We start from the raw sequence: 26900 nt of genomic DNA, 5'->3' as shown, positions 1-26900 counted from the left end.
TCAAACACCAAGCAAGCAGCCCCAGCCACTTCAACTTCTCTATTTTCAAAATAAAAGCAGTGGTTCTGAATATATATATATATTGAAAAAAAAGAAAAAGAAAAAAAAATCCTCAAAATAACACTAGTGACTAGAAAGTGCTTATCTTAATGTGAAGAACCTCCAGCACACTATTTCACTTGCAGTTAAAACATTTTGAGATCAAGAAAACATGCTTCACTCTTGACCTTTCTGTGTCTAAAGAATATTTAGGCAAGTGGTTCTCAAAGTGGGGTCCTGGGACCAAAAAAAATCAATAATCATTTATTTTCACTAGAATTCCATCCATAAGTAACAATGACAGAATGTACGACTATTTTGGTCATGGATTTCATACACTTCTGTAAGAAAACATCTAAAAGTGACAACTGGCTCTGTCTTGTAATAGCCTGGTGTTATAGGGTCGTTGATTGGGTGCACCTAGGCCCAGTATGCTGGGCTAACCCTAACCCAGAAGACCTTCAGGCCATTAATCTCCTTCCTCAGTGATGCACCTTTTTTCTCTTCTTTTGTTTAATGTAATCTAGTTTGTGTTGTCCAGTTATTTCCCATTAGTTTTAGTAAATTATTGTTTTAACTTTTATTTTGGTGCATGGCTCCCCTCATATGTTACAACCACTGTATAAGTATATGGACGTAGCCGGTTACAACCTGGCTCAAGTAACAAACAAATGAGGGGAGTCATACACCAAAGTAAAAGTTGAAACAATAATTTGTTAACTAAACCCAAGGGAAAATAACTAGACAACACAAACTACAAACAAGCAGAAGGTGTCGAGGAGGGAGAGACTGAATAATCTTTAGGTCTTCTTAAGCCGAATGAGTACACTTGGCCCAGGTGCACCCAATCACCTTAACTCCAACACCAGGCTCCTGCAAGTCCGGGCCAGGAGAGTGGGTCATCACTAAACCTATGGGGGACCCTGGTTCAAAATCTTATCAAATGGGGGTCCGTGGTCTAATTTGTGTCAGTATAGGGGTCCTTGATGTGAAGAACCTACTGTTTCTCATTTGACACCTAGATGTCTTGATGTCCTGTCTCAAGGGAAAGGAATGACAATACAGCACTTCAAAGCTGAAATTTTGTGGTATTCCTCTTTAATGAACTGTGCACATAAAAACACATTTTCTTGTAGGTTTTAAACCTAACCTTACATTATGGACCTTAATTACCTTACATTATGGATCAATGAGAGTTAATATACCAGTACATCTGCAGTGTCCATGTCAACATGTCAAACTCTGTGGAGAAAGCCTACTCAAAACAATCCAGAAAATGAATTCATTCTTGTCTCAGTTTCTAGCTCATAGTGCCATAGATACACTTTTCATTCAACCACTTCCTCCTTTTAGTAAATACAATCCAGGCTTGCAGGTTGTAACCAATACTCCTGATTTGTTTTTCCACTGTCGACAGCATTGCATAATAATAACATGCACATAAACTGAACAAGTCTTTTTACTTTGGAATGGTTGCTCCTACAGCATGAATACAGAGTGTAAATAAAAGTCAACAATAGGCAATGATTCTTTATTTACCTCCACAGGGAAATATTTTCACAGATCTTTCTTTTTTATAGCAACATAACACATTAGTCCACTTATAAAACTACTGTAACTATCACAAAATGATAAATAAAAAGGCAGTAAAAAGAGAGGCATACAACAAGTAATATAAAATTGTGGTCTGTTATTTTGTACATCTATTTACAATCTTTTCTGTTGCTAGAATTACCATACTCAGTTCTATCTCTTCTTTGATTGTACATGCTTTCTCCAATTTGGCCATGGGTCCAGTGGTACAAAAATAATAAATTAATGAATAAATAGGACTGAGAGACGGGTCAGTGTGTAGTAGTGGCTAGATTTGTAGGCAGTCAAATAATAGAATTCTTTACTCTCACCTGAATTCAATTATCTAATATGTAGGAAGTCAAGTGGCTAAAACTCAATACACATTTCCAAATTTCAATTTGGTTGAAAGAACTCTCTGAATGCTCTGTTGTACATGTAGTGTTTCCCATACAACTGTGTAGTGTTGACCAATCTGTATGGAGGAGCCGGGCACCTCAAGGAATTAAATTTGTATTGGCTTCAAAAGGGACGTTAGATGAAGTGATCTGCTGTTAAAGCTTATGCCATTTAAATTGAAATTGAGCTAATTGGCAACAACACTTCTATTAACTGCCAAACATTAACACTGTAGCTGCCAGCCTGCCACATTAATTTGCAAATGATGATATAATATTATCAATGTAATATGGAATGCCATCATTTCAGTTGTATCTCTTTTGAATAACTTAGTATCTATTTTCTATGTGTTGATTAAGTCCTAAATCATTCAAACTAATCGGTACCGCTGTGGATACAGTATCCATTATAATCAGTGAACTTAAATTTAAGTAGAGCAACTCAAAAAGTGCAATAACATGGCGTCTCAATGATGGCAACACTACACATTACTTTCTTCTAAAAAAACATTAAAAGGGACTATGCCATCCATTTTACATTATTTTACTGTCAATTGATTTCCTTCAAAATAGCTAGTTGAGCAGTAGTAACAGCATCCATCTTGCACTCCCCCCCCCCCCCCCCCGACTACCAAACAGTGGACAGTCAACATCCCTGTCACACCTCCTCATGCCAGCAGCTAGAATCTTTGGACATGTGTTTTAGGCTACAGAAAGAGCCATGGCACTGCTAAGTCATGGATGAAGAAGATAAGCAATTCATACATTTGTAACTGATTTGTTTGAAAGAGAACTAAGTCATTCAAATAAATCAACTTTTAACAGTAGCCTCAATTTTAGTTACATGATTAAAGCAATTTTTCAAACATTCGCATCTCTCATAATTTGAGCTATGGTGAGTAACATTTTTGGAAATTGCTGTGTTTGAGCATGTCTATGACTTTGCTGCTAATTAATGACCATAATATACATTTTGATTGCTTCACATATGAACATCTGTATTCAATGTTAAACATAGTTTTACAATGGCACAACAATATACAGCATAAGGTTCTAAACAATGTACAAGCTACATTTAAGCTGAGTGATCATGAGATCTGTTCCCCTGGGAAATTTAGCAACTAGCATCAAGCTGGTAGCTGACTTTTGGTCTAGGACCTAGAAGCCTCATTCCAATGCTTAAAACAAGACACAACATACGGCCAAATACAAGCATGCATGTCAACGTACACTGTCAAGAAGAGGGTAATCCCATATGGATATGGACAGTTAATCAAACGATTCACGATTTTCTGACTACTTCAGCTGGGTTGTGAAGAAATAATCCAGTTGCAGCCTCTAGTCTACGTAAACATTTTCAGTAAGTGGGCCAAGTTTAGTCTCCTCAGACTTGACTTACAAAGTTGTCTTCCATAACCCAATGAACCGGAGCGTCAGCAGTAGCCCTCTGGAGACCCCGACTTTGGATCATCTGCAGGAGGAAACAGCACATTCACAACCTTGGTTCAAGCCTCAAGTCAACAAAAAATAAATATTTTTAATATGACAGCAGAATGTAATGTGTGAGAATAGATATGAGCTACAACTACACATACCTAAACCATTATTATGCAGGTAGCCAAATACTACTAGCATTTTTCTTTTTCTTTTTGAGTGACTGATCAGGGTTACAGGCACACTATTATCAAATTATTGCTTTTCTGCAGATTTTGACAATAATTTGATGAGATGTTAACAAACGTAGTGTAAAAATCTATTAATATTCTCATCTTCACAAAATGTTGCATGCCGATTGTTGAATCGCCCCCTTCCTATATGGGCTACACCCCATGACAATTGTTCCCCTCCTGTCATAAACTACAGTCACACTGCAGCTGCTTAACATATTGCGGATGCATCCCATTCCATGAACACATTGAATATTCTGATATGGGCCCTGGGGGGCATGAAGTTTTGTAATAATGATTCAATAAATTTAAAGTATGTTGGGCAAGTCTGAACACTCCAATACTCTAAAGTCTGTCTGTGAATACTGCAATTACTTTGAGCCAAGTAACATCAGATTATGTCCATCATTTATGTTTTCATTGTCACATTAAACTGTAGTATTTGTGGCCAGTTTTCATAACTCCTGTTTGCTGTAGCAGCCTGTGCCTGTACTTCACCTTCTGTGGTGACTCATAGCTACTCAGGAGATTGTACTTTGTATACATTCTACACATGACTTAAGATACAGTAAGTGAATATTAACAACCTATCCACCTATTCGGGTTCACTGGTAAATTCAGAATTTTGCTGTCATTTGTGTAAGCAAACATTGTCGCTGCATCCAGCTCCATCTCCTCTACGGCCTTTTTGATACATGCTCACGTTTAGAAAATTCATGATCCATGATTCCATGATCAGTTCAAGATCAGATGATCAGTGTGCATGTAAATGTGTTCCCTGTATTCTAAATGCAAATGACGGCTTTAAAATAACAAATTAGGATATTAGTTCTTTACTTATGTCCCTCAATATATAATCTACATCATCCATTTTAAAGACACCTCTGTCTGTAGCTCTTTTGTTCTTTATGCAAAGTCAGTTTGCTGATTGGGCCTGGGTAAAAAAAAGATACAACATATTCAGGATATTAGCATTTATTGTTCTTGATTCAGAACTGAATCAATTCTGCCCATCATACTGATATGACAACAAGGGCAGGTGCCATTTTCTTACTTTCATCCATGGCTCTTGCTCCTGTCGGCATCAATGATGCAATCGTTTCATAATGTCTACTTTGGCAGGTAACAAGCCATCCTTTCCAGGTCCTATTCCATTCATTAAAAAATAATTTGGGGCAATTGAGAATGTGACTAGTGACTTTTGGGATCCATTAGCTACTGTGGCCAGTGGAGAAGTAAAAAAAATACTTTCCTGTCCTAACCACTTACTGCAGTACTTCTGACAGGTCGTATTGTCTCTTTACCTGTTCATGGTACTTCTGATTTTGGGAGTGGGGTGACCCCTGGTGGTCTGGTGTGTTCCTAACCCTGACCGCTCCCTGTCTGTCAAGGGAGCGGGGCCTGGGTCCTTTGTACTGGTTGCGCCAGTGCCATGACTTCAGCTCTTCGTTGACCACTTGTCGTGGGAGACCAGAGCGGTAGTGTGGATGCTCCCATACGGACGGTGAGTGGGTGAGTCTCACATCGGGGGGCAAGGGCCTCTGTGCTCTCTGGGGGTAGTAGTCGTATCTGTTGGAAGGACAGGGAGCCTGGTGCACATAATAGCTCCGTGGCACATCCACGTCAAGCGGGTAACCCACTTCCTCACTGTAGTAGCCTTGGTGAATGCTGGGGCTGGACTGGTGCCTGGGATTCTGGTAAAAGCCGGTGACGGGGAAGGGTGGTGGTCCACGGCTGCCAAGTGGACCACAGTGCTGCTGCAGGAACGCAGAGGGACTTTGTTTGGGAAGATCACGGGGCATTTCCTGACACGGGGAGCTGCTGTACGAAGTATGACTGTTGACTGACGACTGTTCAGAGTTACTATCCTCAGAGCTAGCATGGCTTCTGTAGTTCACCCTAGGGGCAGGAGCCTCTGGTAAAGTCACCGTGTATTCCGTCAGTCGCCTCCTTGGACATCTGGTGCGACCGCGATCCTTCTCCGGGCCAAATGAAGAGTCCGTGTTGGATAACCTGCGTAAATGATGAGAGAATGTCACCTGGCAGGTATGACCAGCATGTTACTCAGCAAAGGCAGTGCGCAAATTCGCCTTTTTTTGGATACATTTCATTTATGCCGGCTGTGTTTTGTTTGCGAAGTATTTTCATCTGTACACCTCTGTAACATTTGCCTTTACACATTCAATAATGTGTAAAGACTAATAGACTAAAGACTAAAATATACTAATAGAATATCAGTGTGCTTTGCCATTAATTGTGTGCTCAACATAGGTGTGCTGGAGGGGGAATGCTACCTGAGAGAGAGCTGTCGGTGCAGGCGCTCTGGTGTAGAGGGGGTGCTGTTGGACTCAGAATGGTACAGCCTGAGATGGGAAAGTTGCAGTGGCAGGGGCGAGTGTCCTAAGCAGGCCTCCAACGGTGGCAACACTTCAGTAGTGGCTGGACTGCTGAATAAACAACATGGCAGCATAGTATAAATTCCAATGTTTCAAATTATATATAAAAATATAAAACTATCAGCAGTAATTATATATGCATAACACTGATGGTTTTCATGGAATTGTGTCGCTAGGGAAGAGTTTGGAACATAGCTTATATCCTGCCCGTTATTGTACTAACAAACACTGCAACAGGAAGTCACCTGGGGTAAATTTAGAATGTTTAAGTTGTCGAGTTGAAACCGTCTAGTGTTAAAAATGTATACATTATATAAACATCACAAACCCTCTCTCGTGCTGCATGATAAAGCATGAAGGTGTGCGCCACTGTGAGACTTAGAGTGCAGTGAAGCATGAGCTTCAGAGAGCCGCAGAGGTTGACTTTCTCACTTTGTGGCTGCCCAGTGCCTTACTACAGTCTGGAATAACTGAAGGACTGAGAAAGTTTAATAAAGATAATAGGATTTAAGTGCCAATTATTGGCTTTTCCTCCACCAAAAAACCTGATTCAGAGGAAGTTGATGTTGTCATTTACCTTGACTTCTTCTTGCTGGAGGAGCGTGACTTCTTGGTCTTCTGATAAGGTTGGTCGAGACTAGTCTCTGTCCAGGGGGAGTGCTCAATGGGTGGGGCGTCATATCCACAGCTAGACTCAAGACTTGGCCTGGCCTCAAGCCTCGGATGGGGAGACTGACTGGGGGTCGGTGTCTGGGCCTGTGAGCTCACGGATGGAGACATGTAGGGGTAGGAGTCTATGGAGGACTGTGAGGACACGGGGAACAGCCGGGGAGAATCCGTCTCCGACGCGGGGAACGGCCGGCGATAATCTGTCTCCGACACGGGGAACAGCCGGGGAGAATCTGTCTCTGACACGGGGAACAGCCGGGGGGAATCTGTCTCTGACACGGGGAACAGCCGGGGAGAATCCGTCTCCGACACGGGGAACGGCCGGCGATAATCTGTCTCCGACACGGGGAACAGCCGGGGAGAATCTGTCTCTGCCGGATAAGGAAGTCCAGAGGACGGTTGCGATGACTGGCTGGCCACTTCTAGAGAAAAAGCAAAAATGATTCAGTGTGGTTACATGCTTAGTTATTTCGACAAGCATAAATACATGTTTACAAATGACTGCTTCACCTTCTCTATAGATTATTTATTTCTATAATTAATGGGGAAGTGTCTTTTAACAACAGAAAAACATGCAGTGCGGTATCAGCTGTGGTATCTGGGCAGCATTGCTACTTTTTGTATGTATACTGGACTCTGCAGGTTAGATGGTCAACTGGTTATGTGGCTAGCATTGTCCAGCGATTTACACCAAAGATGTAGTCTTCATCTTCCTCTCATCAATGCCCAAGCTGACTAAAAATCACTGTTCTTTGCAGTAGTATAAATCAGGCCAAAAGACAGTATATCTCTGAAACCGTACCTTCATCATGAACAGCTGCATCGGACAGAGAACTGTCATCAGAAGTACCCAGATCTGAAAGAGACACAATTCAAGCTAAATGCGCAGCTCTTTAAATGGATAGTTGTGAAACAAAGGAAGGTACAGGGTATGTAAGACATAAATGGGAAAGGGATGGAGACATATATATAACTGATGAAGAGTGGGAGAATTTATGTACGTTACAGTGGAGGACTTCAAGTTCAGCCTCATGGAGAGAATTCTGTTGGAAGGGCCTTATGAGATTCTTTATTACACCGGTACAGTCGAGACATTATACCAACTCTTCCATGTGCTGGAGACAGTGTGGGTCAGCAGAAGCCAACCATTATCATGTGTTTTGGTCTTGTCCGGTATTAGTCCGATTCTGGGAGGAGATACATGGGGTGATGGAAAAGGTGTTTCATGGGGACATTCCATTTAAAATTGAAACCATGTACTTAGGTGCCCTATCATCAGAAAATGCTTCTTCTCCGGATGGGTATTTATTCAGGATTCTGAGTGCAGCGGGCAGGAAAGCAATTACTAGAAGGTGGCTAAGACCCGACAGACCAACAGTAGATGAATGGATTGATATCATTTACGAATATATATAAAATGGAGAGAATTACTTTTTCAATTAGACTGCAACAGGACAAGTTCCTGAAAAGATGGGAAAGCTGGATAATGTACATCATAAATATTAGACCATCATTTGTGTAAACTGTAATAGCGTTTGTTTTTTCTGTCTGTATGCTGGTTTGTTTTTATTTCTTCCCCCCGTAAGATAAGGGGTTTGAGTAGTATGAAGGCACACCCCATTGCTCGGGTTCGAGCACTATAAAAGTGTGGATTATTGTTGTAAGTTATTGACATAGGATAGGACATTGGGGATGAATGGTCAGTAACAGTACATATGTTTAAGAAAGACAACATCATTACTTGAATCGACATCGGAATGATTGGGTAGGATGTGTTTGAATATGGTTGTGCATGATGGAAAGACGGATACAATGAGGAAAATGTGTGAAATGTATAATGGACCTGATAATTCTATAATAAAAAGAGAAAAAAAAAAAAAAAAATGATAGTTTTTTTTTATTTTTGGAACCCTAGCCTGACTTGCTACTTACCAATGATGATGTTGATTGGCCGATTCCTTTCTCGGCACAATCCATGCTCTTCCCTCATACTAGCTTCTAGATAGCTAGCCACAAAACAATACAGGGTCAACGGGGTCACGCTTCTTTCTGAGGCTCACTGAAGTGTACTTTGGGTGCACTGTGTGTGTGTGTGTGTGTGTGTGTGTGTGTGTGTGTGTGTGTGTGTGTGTGTGTGTGTGTGTGTGTGTGTGTGTGTGTGTGTGTGTGCACTGTGCAGGACATGTCAGTGAGCCTCAGTGAGCGTGCACAGACAGGAGCATGACCCCATTAACCTTGTGTTTGTTTGTGGCTAACCATCTGGAGCTAGTATGAAGAACAGCATGGACTGTGCTGAGGAAGGAATCTACCAATCAACATCATCATTGGTAAGTAGCAAATCAGGCTAGGGTTCCAAAAATCGGAACTATCCCTTTAATTCGTATGTAAAGTATTACAATGAGATCCTGTTCAGATCAATCATTACGACATTGTGAAAAGATTCGTGAAGTCATCAGGTAAAAAATCAGTCCATCTTGAAAGTGATTGAACAACAATGTTCTTGTTGCCGGGCCAACGAGACGGCTCTCACCTTGCTGTGTGATATTATAAGCGGGGCGTGGCGAGGATCGGCCGTGCTCCAGTCGGAGGCGAAAGGCCGTCTCTTGCAGCTCTTTGAGTTTCTTCTCCTCACGCTTGCATTGCTGAAAGCGGCTCCTCTTAACGGCCTTATTGTGGTGATCTTCTCGGCACAGTTTGCGCGCCGCCTCGAATATCTTGGTCTGAAGCGCTAAGTCAGCATCCACCAGATTCAGCTCCGACTCCTGTAAGGTTAGGGCAGGGGGAGGGGGGGGTGGGGAGAGGAAGACAACGTGTGTGACTGTGACTGCAAACGAAGCATCTCTTCCTGGCTCTTAGACAAGTTTATATATCTGATGTCACATCAGGGTTTTTCCTACATTGGACTTTTTTTTTTGCACCCCCTCAAAAGGCTCAAACCACCCCCAAAGACCCCAAAGGCCTAATATATTTGAGATCAGGACAACCCCTGACTGCACACAACACATAATAATACAATAAAGCATTTTTACTGTATCATTTTAGAGAATTTCAAAGTTAAAGTCCCACATGTCTTCAAATGGCGTCCTTTCTAAAACCACTAGCGCTGTGAAAAGACATTGCTCCATAATGTCTGACAATGACTGATACATTTGTGTTCAGGACAACCCTGCCCATACATGAACCCAAAAGTCAAATGTACGCATCGGCAATAAGCATGATCAGTCCAATCATGCTTAGTGCAATGCGTAGCCACCCCCCAAAGGCCCATTCCAAGCCAGGAAATACCCTGCAGAGGTCTCTGCAGTGACATGCTTGATTCCTGCATTGTGTAACACAGTGATACTCAACTTGTGACCCGGGGGCCAGATGCGACCCGCGATAGGGTGCAGAGTGGCCCCCCGACCATGTTCTAATTCACAGTGAAAGCTATAACGTTAAATACTTTTTGACTGAGCTCCAGCTAAATTGTCAAATATCGCTCTCCAGGCACTTATATGTACTTAACTAACTTCACTTCACCCAAGTAACCAACTATCCTGTGCATAAAATTGTCAGACTAAACTGGCTGACACCCCAACAACCTACAATCCACTACAGAAAAAATAATATTAATGTTTGTTTATTAACTGGTCCCTGGTCTCCTGTCATTTTGCAAAAGTGGCCCCTGGGCTAAACTAGTTGGGTATCCCCGGGCGGTAACATCTGCCCTGCTGCGTCTACCTCTGCTCCTTGCGGGAGGCTTTGTTCATCCAGTCTGAAGGCAGCTCCGATACGTCTTCGGACGTGAGGAGGCTTCTCTCCTGGGAACAGCGGGTAATCTTCTGACAGCCGGCCCGTCAGCTCCTGAACGGCACAGAAAATTGCACAAATCCAACGGTCACCAAAGCAACATTTGAAACACGAGTAAAAGCTTACATTTCTGTACACAGTTATAGCCTCCGCAAAATTCTACCCTTTGATTCAAATAAGGACATATCTCTCAGAGTACTAACGAATCATTTTATTCGATCTGCCAAAATCAAAATGAGATAATATCGTCATAGTTTTGAAATAATGTACAAATATCTGTCCCCCTTGCATGTTGAGGCATAGGAGTACAGGGAGTCTGTTGCACAATTCTGCTTTTGGATAGATTCCCTTTCACAACACATTCTTTGGATCTCGTTTACTGACTCCCGTATCAATTGCCTGAGAACGCACTATTACTAATTTCATTGGAGAGAACACTCATAAGACGACCTGTTACTTTGAGTCAGCCGACATCACAGACGGAGCAGGACGTCACATCAGCGCTGCCCACAGACAGTCTGACGTGTTGTCACAGGGAGAAGAAGGGAGAGGTGTCCTAAAAGCCTCCTATTAGAACACCTGGGCATGTCCCGACAGGAAGGCCCAGCCCCGGTGTCAACAGGAAAGAATGATCGGGCCCCAGACCTTACCCTGCAGCAGCAGCACCTTCAACACACGACAGACCCTGAGCGTGCATGGGCCTAGTTTTGGAAATGACGTATTTATTTATTATTGTGGCATTTTGTCGCCTTTATTAGATCGTTCACCGTGGAGAGATACAGGAACAATGGGAGGAGAGGGGTGACGTCATGCAAGTAAGGTCGCAGGCCAGATTTGAATTTGAAGTACGGTGCGATAACGCGATAGCCAATTGTGCAACCGGCCCCTTAAACCGACCAACCACAGGCCTTCAAAATGTCTTTTGTCCGATACTTAGGAGATGCCACTGAAGCCATATTTGCGCGCTGCAATTTCACTACTGATGCCTTGTGCAGCTGAGGTCACATGGGTAACTTCCTTCCAGTCACGGAATGTTTTTGTTGTGGCAACCATCCTGGGCCCCGAAAGCAACGCACAATGTTTTTGCACCCGTTTAAGTCTATGGGAGGACTGTTCAAACCACGCCCTTTGAACTTTCCTACTTTCTACTACAAACTCCATTCAAACTTTAAACAGGTCACCACTTTTACTACTTTATCAATTTAATCCAGTTTTTAGATACCATTTGTACTTTTTGAGAAATCGCAGTACATGTATACTTAAGTATAATTAAGTACCGTATACGTTTTGTTCAGTATTGCTTTGTCTTGTCTACTATTGATGTGACAGCTGTGTTGCATATTTGCACTAAGTCAAATTCCTCATTTGTAATCCGATTACTTACTGTACTTTTTCCCCCTGATTTCTCCCCCATTTTCTCCCCAATTGTACTTGGCCAATTTTCCCCCTGCTGCCCCGGTCGCTGCTCCACCCTCTGCCGATCTGGGGAGAGCCGTAGACTAGCACCATGCTTCCTCTGACACATGCGCAGTTGGCAGCTGCTTCTTTTCACCTGACAGCGGGTAGCTTCACCGGCAGGGCGTAGCACGTGGGAGGATCACGCTATTCCCTTCCGCCCTGAACAGGCGCCCCGACCCGACCAGAGGAGGCGCTAGTGCAGCGACCAGGATATATACCCCTAATCCGGCTTCCCACCTGCAGACACAGCCAATCATGCCTGTATGGACGCCTGACCAAGCCGGAGGTAACACGGGGCGCGAACTTGCAACCCTCGTGTTGGTAGGCAGGGAATCTACCGCTACACTTACTGTGGCTATTTAAGTGAAACTTGAATCTCTTGAATCTTCCAATACTTTTTTCAACCTTGGAGTCTATGGAGCCGGCCTTGAGTGCGTGATGTCATAATTCACTCTAAATGACTTTACAGACTGCACTTTTCACTAAATTCACACATTTTTAAAACTGTGACAGTTCAGACAACTTTAACACTACAATACAGTACATCTTATATTATACATCAAACCGTTCAGCTACTTCTGCTCTCACTCACAATGTTAAAATAGATAAGAGGGCATCATTTGGGACCCAAACAAAAACATTCCGTGACGGGAACCAATGTATCTGAAAGAAACGTGTTGTTATTGTGTTCTTCTCAGTGTTGAGAACCACTGAACCCAACTGGGGTTACAGAGGACAAGAGGACAGATTAAATTCCTTTAGCTTCCCCCCTCAGCTACCCTTCTGAGATGAACATGTCTCATAAATGTTTTCCCATCCAGCTTATAGTTTTCAGCAACACAGTTGTCCGACAGTTAAATGTGTCATCAAAACCACCTCCACTGAACTGCCCAACCTACTTAGTCCACAACAAAAGGTGCTTGATCCTAAGTAGACTTTGTAACAACATGTCTGATGATGACGTATGACTGGTCCAACTTTTTGTTAGAGTATTTTTTTTACACCTTTACAAACTTGCCTTAGATTATCATGAAAGTGTATATACATCTTTTGTCCTGTGACATGTATTGCAGTCTCTGACCTATACTATGTAATGCTTCATTCATTCTCTGTTAATCTGTAGAGCAGTGTTACTCACAGCTTCTCGGATGCAGAGTTTCTTCAGCTCCAGCATGCAGAGCTCCAGTCGGTCTTGGAGCGCCTGGTGTTTGAGCTTCATGGCCCGCGTGTGAGTGACCACATCCTTCGTATGGGTCGTGGGACTGTCAGAACCTGTGTGAAAAGAAGCAAATGTTCCCACCTGATATTAACCTGTCCTGATATATGACCACATGACTGAAATATGACGGTATACAATTGCAAGAGATATCGTGTGAAAAAATGATTTGCAAATTAAGCGGATGTTCTAAACTTCAATTTAATTTGTAAATCATTTTTCACACTATATCTCTACTATTCCATTCCGATCGCAAAATAGACTGGTGAGCTACTTAAAAGCTGAACATGCACATTTTCAAAAACCAGTTTCCCTACAGATCGGTATAATACAGGGTAGCGGCCAATTATGTTAATAGACTTAAGACTTGTAGTGAATTTTTTTTAGTTATAACCGTCTAAATCTTAGACGGTTAGAACTAATTATGTCGTTGCAATTTCAAATGACTATGGTTATCTAAATAAAAGATGTGACACAATAGAGGTTAAGTGGATTCAAATGATCGTCCCATCCCGTTTTAATTTCCCTGGAAAAATGCATCATTGTTGGCACTCCCTGTTTTCACTGATACATTGCAATACTGAAACTGAAGCAAATGTGTGGTAGAGGAATGTCTTAACTATGAACAATGTGTGGTTGTTCAACTGCAGCGGTTGAGGTGACTAAATGAGTTTAGGATCATTCTCTTTGTGCTGTGGGAATGACTTGGGGTAAAATGCACTGACTGACTGTCACATGCCTTCAGAGATCATTAACAGAGTCCCTGCAGGGAGTGACAAACAGAGGTGTGACAGGAAGGAGGTTTGCGACAGGAATACAAAAGGGGCAAAGAAAACCTTCTCGGAGAAAGGCCGCTGAAGAACCCTAGTGTCAGTACTGACAAGTCCGCTATTCTTTCCATATTGACAATTTCTCATTGTAGAGAGCAAAAACATCATGTGCCCCAATTACATATGGTGCAAGGAATGTAAGCATGGAAAGAGCATATCAGTAGCCAGGGTTTCCTCCGCTATATACACCCCCCCCCGCTGCTACTGTAAATCTTGGCCCCCGCTGCTTCAAAATAATCTAATAATATGACATGAAAAATGTCATGAAGTCAGGGCGGCTACTTTAAAGAATCCAAATTTATATAGGATAGCTTTGATTTGTTTGACTTTTTGCTCACAGCATAATTCCATTTGTGTTTCATATTTTTGATGTCTTTACTATTATTATTTAAATGGGAAAAAGTGCAGAAAAAAATGGTGTGTCAAACCTTTTGACTGGTCGAATAGATAGAATGTTCTAGGAGAATAACCTTACTTAAGTATAACTGAAATAACATGTTTACTTTTGGCGGACCTGGGCAAGAAAAGCAGCACAAACTTATAGACGCTACAAACAAACGTTACATTAAATACTTTTTTTTAATAGAGAATGAAATGGTGCAAAGCACATGCCGGCCGGCGTACTACACAATTGCATACTACACACCCAGGAGGTACAACGAAACCCTTCCCCCTGCCCTAGAGGACGAAACACTGGGTGCAACAAATATTGTGACTGTCACTGCCATTCACAAAGTCGAGTCTAGATAAACACAAAATATTGTCTGGCTTATGAATACAAAATACATTTCAAAATACTTCTAAAGCAGAATATTGAAAGGCGATGAATAAGCACTCAACGCAGTATCACGTAAAAGTTAATGAGTGCTATGTTTTTGGTTTTTCTTTGTCCTCTTTTCTCCAACAAATAATGTAAAAAGAGATTTGAAAGGATTCAGATTCGATAAGCAGTTTCGATACTGGATTCAGATTTGAGAAAATGCTTTCAAATCTCAACCACAAAAGAGTGAAATCACATGACTGATTTCCCCCCAGTGAAATGCCATGACATACAGTGAGCTTTTACTCCATCTTTAAATCAGGCATGGTCCTGTTGGCATGTGCTTGGCCATTTGCAATGAAGTATGTTGCCAACATAATAATAACAATTTGACAGTTTTGAATATATCCTACATGTCATGCAGGATATCGTGACTGCGATTTGGCAATACTGTAGGCCGCAATGAACCGCATGCATCTGAACTTCCTCTCATCTAAGTTTTCACATGACAACTTGCTTTCTTCCACCAATCAGATGATTACTTGTTTTCCAATGCCTAGAATTACTACCTTAATATACAGTAAATCAAAACACGGTATATAATGTAATTATTTTATTTAGAAAAAAAAAGTATATGTAGCCTACTGTGCACCCACGCAGATTATTATAGCAATAGTAGCTAACGATATGTCGTCTTCTGTGATTGTGTTGTGCTCCGTTAGGGTGTCATTTTGCTCAATAAAGTGTGTAGAAGAGCAATAATTTGGGGCTCATTAGAAAATTTGGATTCCTCTCTTTTACAGATCTGACAAACTAGTACGCTATAAATGAAGAGATATTTCTCCATGCAAAACTACAATCGACAGAGGGCAGATACTCAATATAAATGATCAGTAATGAAAAAAAGGCTGAATCAATGCGCTCTTCTCAGATCTAAAAAAGCTTTAATTCAAGGCTTAGTCTTCATCAGGGCAGGATGTTTAGCCCATGAGCACCTTCTTACAGTCTGACTTTACCTGCATGGAATGGAGCGCTGCTGCCCTCCATTTATTATCTTATAGACGATCAGTACTTTGTCTCTAAATTCCCTCAGAACCTGTTTGTTCATGCTGTATGAAGTCACAGTACTTTGCATATAGTTACAATTCCTCAACCACCATTATCAAATTAAATGCATCTTTAGACAGTGTAGCACAGGCTATTTGAAATGGAGTGCTTAAGTATTACTGTAATAGAGAGGTCCAGTAACGAGTCCGGAAATCATCGATGCTAACAGCCCTGGTTCTTCACAGTTTTCGCCTATGGGAGTTTTGAATGGGTTTTTGGCGCGATGCTTCTAATAAGCTCTCTGAGCAACGCTGGCTTAATCAAACGCGAACCAGATGGTAGTAACATCATCTTCACACATGAAGACCACTTTTATGAGTTTTGAAGCTTTTATGTGCCGTTAAAAGGGTGGCTAGCTAGCAAACGGCTAAATGGGACTACACTGTTGAGTCGATGGGGATATATACGTCAATAACGTCATCACTCAAAGGACGAACACAGAAATTCTCTTTCCCTCACCTGGTTCAGCCCCGTTCAGCCCGGGGTAATCAGTGCACACATCAACAAAAGTCCAGGTTGAGTGCTGACGTGACGTGGAAGCCTATGCGACAGTGTGTAGTTCTGGATTAGCTTAGCACGAGCTTTTTACTTCTAGGGCTCGCATTTACGCTTCAAAACTCATGAAAGTGGTCCTCATGTGTGAAGATTATCCCGCTGAACCTTGGTTCGCGTTAGATTAAACTTGCGTTGCCCACAGACCTTATTTGAAGCATCGCGCCAAAAACCCATTCAAAAATCCCATAGACAGAAACAGTGAAGAACCAGGAAGTTCGGGACTTCCGCATTCAGCCTACAAAAATACGTCATCCCTGGACCTCTCTATACTGCTGTGTGCACTGTGCTGTGTGCACTGTGCAGTGTGCAGTGTGCACTGTGCTGTGTGCACTCACTGTGCAGTGTGCACTGTGCAGAGTGCAGGGCAGGAAACTCACTTTTTGTCTGCAGGCACGATGGGCACTATCGTGGCAAAAGCGGAAATTTAGCGCTTGCGCCGTGCGCAGCGCAAATTAATGGGCGTTCCCAAGTCATCTGCTATTCTCCGTGCCCTGCAAAATTTCACCTGCGGGATTTGGGCGGTCTCTTAACCACCTGAATTATTCACAGGTGTGGCCTGGCAATGCCTGGGCGTTCAAACCAATCAGATTCCCGTCTCGCATTCCCTTTAAAACACAGTTTGCACGATGCATGCTGTAACTCTCTCCAATGCGTAATTTGGAGATATCACAACAACCATCGCATCATATATACCTGTTAACACGTTCACTGCCGTGGACGAGATATCTCGTCAAGCAGAAACCAACGTTTGACTGCCGTGGACGAGATATCTCGTCCAAAAAAAAAAAAAAAATTGCCTACATAACTACTAACTCTACAAACTAACTCTTTTAGACAGAGAAAGCACACATTCTATTAGTTCTTTTGAGATATTTTGTGTTCACAAAATCTTAGCAGAAAATAATCCTCGGCTGTTGAAAGATGAGCCAGAATCCTCAAAAAAAAAACTTGGCAGAAGCTACCTACAGTAAAAAAAAAACGGCTGGCAGTGAATGTGTTAAAAACATCTGTGATTTGACGCAATTCGGATTCTTTTGTTGACTGGGAAATAGAAACGTGTTTGCAACGGGGAAACCGGGACATTTGATTGACAATAATATTGCAAGTAGGCAGCATGTTTGTGGCTCTTTACACATGATATGTTTCAGTGAATAACAATTTGAATGGGACATCGTGCGTAATGACGTATCCAAAAGGAATTCCCCTGCACTGCGCTGCGTGGAGAATAATGCTGCGCTCAAGCGCAGCGGGGTATTTTTGCGCTAAGAGCTGCTTTTAGGTGCTCTTAAAATTGCGTGCACGCAAAGAATTTGCGGCATGCTGATGATAGCAGAAGGCAAGCATTTTGCGGGGACATGCCTGGTTTGGCACGGGGCACGCCCACACCTGTGTCTGAGCTCAGATCCCCGGCGCAAAACTGGATGGTATCGTGGCCAAAGTGCAAAATGACACTTGCGGGAGGCAGACGACAGCATAAGACGCAGGGAAGATAGCATAAGAGGTGCGCAAACCGGTGCGTAAGCGATAGCGCCTGTATGACGATAGGGCCCTTTAGCCTTTAGCAACCACATGGTTTTTAGAGTGGAGTAGGACCTCCAGACGAGAGCTGCTAAACACCAGCCAAAGCCAAAATATAGCAGCACTTAGCTAGTGGATGGTGGTGCCAGTGTTGACTTATGTTACATTAGGTGTTGATAAGTCCCTGTACCAGTCTCACTGTGCCTTTATCGTACGCAATAAAGTGGTTGATGTGATAAAGTGAACAACTAAAGCAAAGAACCAGCATCAGTAAAGCGCAGCTGTATTTTATTTATATATGAATAGATGTATAACATTAGGATTTCTATTAAGAAACCCATTGAAAATAAGTGTTTACTCAGTTTGTGCTAAAAATCCTTACAACTCCTCGACATGAACATATGTGCAGGCATAATTGCAGGCTTCAAAAGCCATAACTGTAAACTCAATGTTGAAATAGTAATGTTGACTAATTAGAGAAAGGCTTAACACCTGTTTCAACTACAGAAGTGAACCTCATGACGTCAATATGCCATAATAGCCATATTATTACGATTGTATATGTAGGAAGGTGTTCAACTGAAGGATTATCCAGAGTCACTACATTTTGTCCAAAGAAGGGCTGGTAGCCACTTACTTTCTTCAGTCAAATACAATAAGATTAAGTTTTGATCAAATTCAATCAGTAGTTTGTTATTTGGTTTCTTCTGTCAAGGTCATTGGAAAAGCAGATACAGTATTTAGATACTAATCAAGGGTTGGGTTGGAATAAGGTGTGAACACTGATTCAGGCCTCAGACCAGATTGGTGCACTGTTATAGAAATTATTGTATAATTTAAATCCGTGTATTAGGTATAGAAAGTCATTTCTAGTGTGCGCACACTCAGTTCGCTCGCCTATAGTTGAGCAATAGTGCGCCACCGCGTGGAACCGCTGCCAGTCAACCGCGGCCAGTCAAATTCATCTTTTACTTTACTATAGCAATTGAATAAAGCTGCTAGTGTTTCTCATACAACATTAATATTTCAGTGTTTCCCATACATAAAGGAATTTGTGGCGGGCCGCCACAATAATATTGTGACCGCCACAATAAGATGTTGACCAAAAAAAATTTTTTTTTTTTTTTTTTTACAGTGCACCTGAACGCAACATGCAAGATATCCGCTGAATAAGTGTCCAATAAATGTTCATGTCATTCTGGCCAATACTTCTGTTATAGCATTTCAGTCTGGAATATGGAATATCTTTCAATAATCTATGATTTAGCTGCTAAATTGTCAAATACCGCCATCTGCTCGCTACCCAGGCACTTATGTATGTACTTAACCTAACTAACTTAACCTAACTACCGTAACTATCCGGTGTGCACAACACTGTCAGCCTAAACTCCGGCTGACACCCCAAAAACCTACAATCCGCTACAGAAAAATGTATATTGTTTGTTTATTAACTGGCCCCTCGCCTTCTATCATTTCACGAAAGTGGCAAAGCAAGTTGTATCCCTGACCTATAGGGAGAAATTTAGTTTGTCATTGTAAACCCACAGCACAGTAATGATGACATGTTCTTCATAGATCTAGCCTTTTAATTTCGCTCTTAACTCATTCACTGCCAATATCTGACTGGCATTTTTGGCACAGGCCAAGTATTTCCATAATGTTTGGTCATCTTTCAAGACCCACAGTAAATTCTGTACTAGGACTACAGTGATGTCCAATACCTCGAAATGAAGATCTAAGTCTCTACTTTCACCCCCAAAAAGAAAGTTAGCTTTTAGCATGTTCTGTACTCTACTTATAACCCTTTTTATACACCCCATGTTCACCAAAAAAGCCTGTCTGGGAAGAGAAAAGGGAGAAAAAAGCATTTTTGTAAAAGGGCACAATCTCAGGCATAACTCACTCTCAATTCTTTTATTTTGAACTGTATTGACATCAGACATGTAAATATTATTCGTTAGGACACAAATGACAAAAAAAATAAATATATATATATATATATATACACACATGAAGTGCTTTTTTTTTTACATTCCACAATACAGTTTACTCGGTGTGAGTGTGCAGACAGACAGACAGACAGACAGACAGACACACCGACAGACAGACAGACAGACAGACAGACAGACAGACAGACAGACAGACAGACAGACAGACAGACACACACACACACACACACACACACACACACACACACACACACACACACACACACACACACACACACGATCCCCCTTTTAGATTTCTAACCCAACATAGGATAAGCAATAACCACGCCCTGTGGCGCTGGGATTGGCCAGGAGCAACACTGGAGGGCGAGCAGCCCAAGAGCTCTTGAGAAGGACAGCGGGCTGCTGTGAGTGCCTTCTGCCCGCTGCTGCCTAGCTGTTCCTGTGTTTATTTTGATTTGTTCTGGTACACCGTCCTCGTCCATGTCTCCCTGTCATATCTATGATCGTTCCCGTTTTCCCCTCGGCTATTCAACACGTCCTCACCGCCCTCGCAAACTGATCGATCATTTCCTCATTCCTCCGATGATCAAACACATCTCTTGATTACTTTCTCCCGTTTTCTCCTGGCTGGCACAGAGGAAGGCGACTCCAGCTCGGCGTTTCAATGTTTCTCCTGTCTGCACAAGGAAGCGTTACCCGTTCTCTGCATTTCCTCTTGCATCAATTTCAAAACAACAGCTGCGGTATGTGTTTGATCGCGTGCTGTCGGCTACCCTTTGAAGGCAGGGACCTGTGTCTGTGTGACAGGCTGGGCAAGTGTTTGCTGCAGGCGCTGCACCAATAAAAACAAAAACACGTCAAACACGTCCTTGGCGGGGAAGGCCATTGCTGATAACACGTCAAAGACGTCATTGGCGGTGAATGAGTTAAGCTTTCTCAAAGTACACCAAATTCATGCATTTTACTTCTAAAATCTTGCGGGGGGGCATGCCCCCGCACCCCCCTAGGGGCTCTGCGGTCCCCCACCACAAATTCTCAAAATCCTGTGGGAAACACTGTATTTGGAAAGCTCACCCAGGCAAATTAATAACCCGCCTAGTAAATCTTGGTCTTGGTGCTGTGATGCATGAAGCTGGCGGTTCTCGCCAGTGTAGTTTTCAAACAATCACGATTTAGTGCTGCCCAGTGCTGAAAGTGGACTACAATGACCAGAATTCATTGCTCCTAAGACGCAGCACATCTGTGCTCCTTTGAGTCACGGTATGTCTCTGCAGTGTGCAGACGCAAGACTGAATGGAGGAACAGTTTAAAACAGAAGTATAATAGTCGGCTAATGCTATGTCATTAGCTTATACTAAACTGAGAGACTTCAGTGCCTGAAAAAATAGACAATGTGACAGTGCCTTCCCCCACTAAACGGAACCATGTGTATACATTATTTTAAAGACATATTTTTAATAGATGTGCTGCTAGACTCGCTGGAGGTTAACACAGAGAAGCGTCTTACCAGAATGAAGGATGATGCCGCTGTCTGTGTCACTGATCTCCCCGTTGCCTTCCATGTCAGTAGGTCAGCTTCTTGCTGCTGTTCTTCAGTGGTGGAGGCAAAGGATAATGTTGATGTCCACCATGCCCTGTGGAGCACACAATGACAACTTTATAGCAGCCATGACTATTTTCAACCTTTTCCAAATCTACAGTAATCAAGAGTTTCACAAAATCAAGGGGTAACAATCAAATTCATTGCACCTATTACAATGTCTTTGTTATGACTGATGAGTTGAGGCAAGAGATCGCTTAAATTCACATCTTTTTTAAAGCCCACCCATGTGCGGCTGTGGTCAGAGTTGTCCCTCTGATAGTATCATCATTACATGCAAAACAAACCTTTACTTCATCCAATGCCAAATATTGTTCCTGCTAAGTGCATGCTATATCTGTCATTGAATATTTAACAGGGTTTTCAAACTGAATCAGATCATGTTTGCAGCTGAAGGCAATATGAATTTGAATTAGGTGTCACGACAGACCACCCACAAACACTGAACAAGTGGGTCTGTACTCTGCAGTAGTGAATCCTAAATACAGTGCAATGAGATATCCAAGGAAAATACCAAAGCAATTTGCCCAAGACTGTTTAACATGGCCTCCTTTTCCACATTATTTTATTGTTGTTTTGATGAAACTATCATTATGTCCTGTTAAGACAAGAACAGATTCAAACTGTGACCATCGAGCCCACAAAGAAGACACCCTACCATTTCCAGTCGAAAAAGAAAAGAAAAGCCTGAATGTAAACTACGTGTCATGTAGTAAAATAAAACCTACATGTAGTATAATAAGACTTTTGAGTAGAAGCGACTAGTGGGCTCAAAAGAAAAATGAGGACTAAATACTAATAGTTGCTAGCTCGTCAAAATCCAGCCAAAAGAAGGTCAAAATGTGAAGCCAAATGGCAACACACTGATTGCGGTTTACTTACAGTAGATTACTTTTCAATAAGCAGCAGCTGGCAGCTAAATGGACGGACATTAAAACATTTCCAGCCGGCTACTTTCTTACTGTCACAATAGTCAATATTACAATACCGTGCTATAGAGAGACCCCCCCCCCCCGGCTACTATTTGACCCAGCTGGACATTGTATGCACTGGGGGGGGGGGGGGGCACACACTACCAGAGGCCCAGAATGTGACCGTGCACTTCCACCAGTCCAGTAGGGAACTGTAATCCCATCACTCAATTACCCAATTATAGCTACTAATTGATGAAAAGAATGAAATATAATCTGGTCATGAAAGTTTATTATACCAACATTTCTATTTTTCATATCAATGCATTTATTAAGGGTTGGGCTACCCTATCTAAAATGCCTTAGGCTTAGGTGACCTAATGGGTACCCAACCTGGAGAACGTGGTTCCTCCCTGTTAGAGGCGATGATGATGATGAGGATGATGATGATGATGATCAAATGATATATTTAGGGGTGTTGGCAGGTATGCGACATGCTTTCTGTGTTTCCCCCTAAAAAATTAAATTAAAAATAATAATTGACGAGGGCCGCACTGAGGAGTCAGGACGGGCCACCAGTGGCCCATCCCTGATTTAGATGTGTAGACCTGTTGCTTGGATGATTCAGGGTGACAGGCTGTTCTTCTGAGACACCGTCACACCTTGATCCTGGTCTAGTGGAGTCATATCTCCCAAAGCATGAGTACACACACATGTTGCTATACTGCGTCTGGGAAGCTTCCTGTGACTGGCTCTTTGCGGGTCTCTGACGTCACCTGATCACCTGATCGCCATTATCTCAGGTCTGGTAATGACTGACTCAAATTGTATGAGCCATTATGTGAAACTGCCGGTTTGATTATTAACTACGTCAATACAGGAAATGAAGAGCGAGTTGAATTCCATCACACTAGCTTAGGGTAGCCCAGGCTGACGCATGGTCCGAAATTAGATTGTCTGAAATGATCGACGAAAACACCACACACTGCATTCTTTTCAGCAAAATAAAACACTCATTTTTGAAACATGACAACATCCTAGGTTTTGGAGAAATGTTAGAATCAATGATCTTGGTATGTGTATCCGTTGGAACTTTTGGAATACAAATATCAATTAGCTAAATTGCTCACAGTAGCTATTTCCCCACAGTAGATCCGAGAAATATACTGTAGATCAAAATATTATAAAAAAAATAGATCGGACAGGGAATAATGATCATATTAGCATGCTGTCAAGTTAAGTCCTCCTTTATTGTCCCCAAGACTCCCCATGGGGAAATGCATCCTCTGCATTTGACTCATCCTCTACTAAGAAACTTCCTAGAGCTAGGAGCAGTGGGCAGCCGCAGTGCCTTGGTCAGGGGCACTGACAGGAGTATTAACCCTAATATACCATATGTTTTTGATGGTGGGAGGGACAGAAACGACCTGGGACAGACTGGGGTTCGAACCTGGGACCTTAAAGCTGTGAGGCGACAGTGCTCACCACTGAGCCACCGTGCTGTCCCATCACCGTGCCGTTGGTCAACAAGACTACAAAAATCGTACTCATTGACGAGATTAATGATGTCTACTAAACACCATGATGTTTCCATGATGATTTCCCAATTTAGCAGTCAGCTAGCGTCGTCACAGACTCAAAGTACAAAAGCTGTTTTACCTCTGTATCGAAACCTGGCAAAGGATCACAGTTTTGACTCAATGTGATACGAGCAAAAAGAACAAATACCACAATATCTTATCTTATCTTATCTAATACTTGAGTTACATGAAGTCACCCCCTTCTCCCAACACACACACACACACACACACACACGCACGCACACACACACACACACCTTTTAAAGCAGGGGTCTCCAATCATGTGCCTGCCTGTTCTAATCCGTGAAATCCCCTGGCTGTTGTCATCTTTGGTTGACCTGAAACCTGCCCACTCCTCAGCCTCCACATGACTGGACTCGTTTAAAGTCTTGAAGGGAAACTGTCTGATACTACAAGAAGTGTACAATGTAATTTGTTGTCAAAACGCACCGCATGGACTCATGTTATATTAAGTCGTCTGTAAAATAATTATAAATGTTTGGCAGGATTGATCTATGTGTGAATAAAGACATCTCTGCTATAACACATTTTTATACAATTGATAATTTTTTCAATGACACAAAGATACAGCATATAAAGACATGAAAGACTGTGGTTGGGGTATTTTTCAATTGTGGGTTAGGATTAAAAAGAAGAAGTATGGAGCAGTTTCTAAACGGTAGTAAGGTACTGAGTTAGCGCACCGTTATAGAGCACTGGTACACCACTCAACACTGTTGCATGGTACCACAATTCCTCAGAGAAAACAGTGTTGCCGCAACAGCAGCAAATATGTAATTTTTACAGATAGAAACCAAATTTCTGAATTATAGTCTGTCTTTCAAGAGTGAAATCAAAACATGTGAATGTCTCGTTATAAAACGATGATATACTATTTCCCAATTAATGCAATGAATGAGACATTGCACAGTGTGAGTGTGAGCCGGTGAAGCATATCGTAGAAATAGATGCTTGGATCAATTAAATAAAGACAGGAACACAGTTCCACTAGCACAGCATGTAAAACAAAGGGTACTTACTTAATGAGAAAAGACTGGGGAAAAAACTGGAAACCCAGAATTCCTGACTTGAATGGGAACTAGCAAAAGCTCAACTGCTTAAAGAGGAGCGTCCGGACAGGAATGAGAATGTCACCCACTCAGGAAGGCTGGCCTACTGAAAAGGAGTGGCCACAGACAAGGGCTGAACGCCGGAGTCACTCAGTATCATATGACTCAACTCTTGTATTTGAGTTTGACACAGTGTCGACAATAACAAAGATAAAAGACTAAACACATTTCTCTCTTATCAGCGTCTTGAAAACTGGGAGGTAACCTGTGAAACAGGCTGAAACGTGTGCACCATTCCGAAGGCACCATTGCGGCCATACAGCAGTAAAACTATTTAAAGAAATCTTTCAAATATTTGGGGCACCAATAACAGAATGATGTTGGCAATGACATTGAACAACATCAAATTTTAACAGTCAAAAGGATGTTCATCGTTGAAATCAGATGTTCATTTTTGGGCCCAAATATGAGGGACAATTTGTCTATCTTTAAAACATTCAAAGACAATCCCTTGGCAGAGACGAAAGCAAAAGCACTTCTGTGAAGTCGTTTATAGATCCATCCAATACAGAGCAAGCGGTCATTGTTCTCGAACAATGACGGCTTGAAATGATTGTTAACTCTACTAGTGAGAGCTGCCCTGCACATCGATCGGGTCAAAGCATATCTACTGCCATCTCCTGGTCGTTTAAGAGCGAGGCCACCAAAAGTGGCTGTTGTTGGATTAACCAAAGACTTTGGAAGTTGCTAGCCTAGATTTTGCACATTTCGGGTTGCCCTGAAAAGCAGGAAGCACATGGCGGTGGTGGGATAGGCAGGCTACGTGATGATTTACAGTCAGAGAGCCCAGAGTCAGCACCTGCTCTGCAAACGGCATGGCTCACATACTCACTCAGAAGAATCCCAACATTCATTCAGGCTTTCCAAGAATGTCTGTGTGCTCAGACACTCTGAACAAAGTCCAGCAACTCCCAGACACTCGAGTATCACATCTCCGATGACATGGCACCAACATAGCAGCAGCTACAGCATGAAATAGGCCGATATTTGATTCTGTCCTTTCGACATTTAGGCGTCACACTGTATTGGGCCCATTTCACAAATACCACACAGCCATGGCAGATACACATCTTGAAATATGTCTGACTTTAGTATAGCAAAACTTAAGAGATATCCAACTTATTAGATGGCCCTTCACTTGGTTAGCGATGAGTGACAACATACGTGACTAAAATAATGTTGAATTTGACTGAATGACGTTTATTTTTTGACAGACACAAGAGTGAGGAGAATGTGCGCGTACTACGTGGCTTACAAATAATAAATAAATAAAAATACACCGGTGAACTGTGGTACCATGCATGCCATATTTGGCCCAACACCAAGTTATGAGTTATACAGTAAGTCAGTTTTAGTCAGAAATAACAAAATAGACCCTGAAACAAAAGTACCGGTAGCGTTTTTGGTGACTATTTCAGAAACCAAGTGGTACAGAGACTCAGAGTTACTTTGTGCTGCAATGGCAGCACAAAGTATACTATAACTATATTTCATATAGGTTTTGTAATTGGTGTGTTAATATGTTTATTGGTGAAAAGCCATCCATGCACATGATGAACACCAAAACTCACATATGTAGTCAAAGCCTATCCAAGACAAACACATATGCTCAACTAACAACACTGGAATTTACTACAACATGGACATGGCAGTGCCTGGAGATTGGGGAGATTAGTTTCATGGTCAGGTGAGCAATCTCGCCTTTAGCATTCACTATGACGCGCTGCACAATTGATGGAATATTAACCGTGAT

At 42.1% G+C, this 26900-nt stretch overlaps 1 protein-coding gene across 2 annotated transcripts in view; it reads right to left on the bottom strand.

The window, feature by feature from the left end:
* Window positions 1-1260: 1260 nt before the first annotated feature.
* Window positions 1261-26900, bottom strand: part of inavab (innate immunity activator b) — a 29273-nt gene continuing 3633 nt past the window's right edge. The window contains exons 1-10 of one of the 2 annotated variants that reach the window (XM_083661589.1): window positions 25058-25165; window positions 21434-21560; window positions 13127-13260; window positions 10462-10584; window positions 9272-9503; window positions 7544-7597; window positions 6650-7163; window positions 5971-6123; window positions 4981-5689; window positions 1261-3480 (exon numbers count right to left, since the gene is read on the bottom strand). In XM_083661589.1, coding sequence (XP_083517715.1) covers window positions 3394-3480; window positions 4981-5689; window positions 5971-6123; window positions 6650-7163; window positions 7544-7597; window positions 9272-9503; window positions 10462-10584; window positions 13127-13260; window positions 21434-21488 — 2061 coding nt within the window. In that variant the 5' untranslated portion in view covers window positions 21489-21560; window positions 25058-25165 and the 3' untranslated portion in view covers window positions 1261-3393. Of the gene's footprint in view, window positions 3481-4980; window positions 5690-5970; window positions 6124-6649; window positions 7164-7543; window positions 7598-9271; window positions 9504-10461; window positions 10585-13126; window positions 13261-21433; window positions 21561-25057; window positions 25166-26900 lie in introns of those variants that run through there. The other variant, XM_083661590.1, reaches the window with a different exon arrangement.

Source organism: Poromitra crassiceps (assembly GCF_964638095.1).
Source record: "Poromitra crassiceps genome assembly, chromosome: 27".
NCBI lineage: Eukaryota > Metazoa > Chordata > Actinopteri > Beryciformes > Melamphaidae > Poromitra > Poromitra crassiceps.
This window is presented reverse-complemented; position numbering and strand designations above follow the sequence as displayed.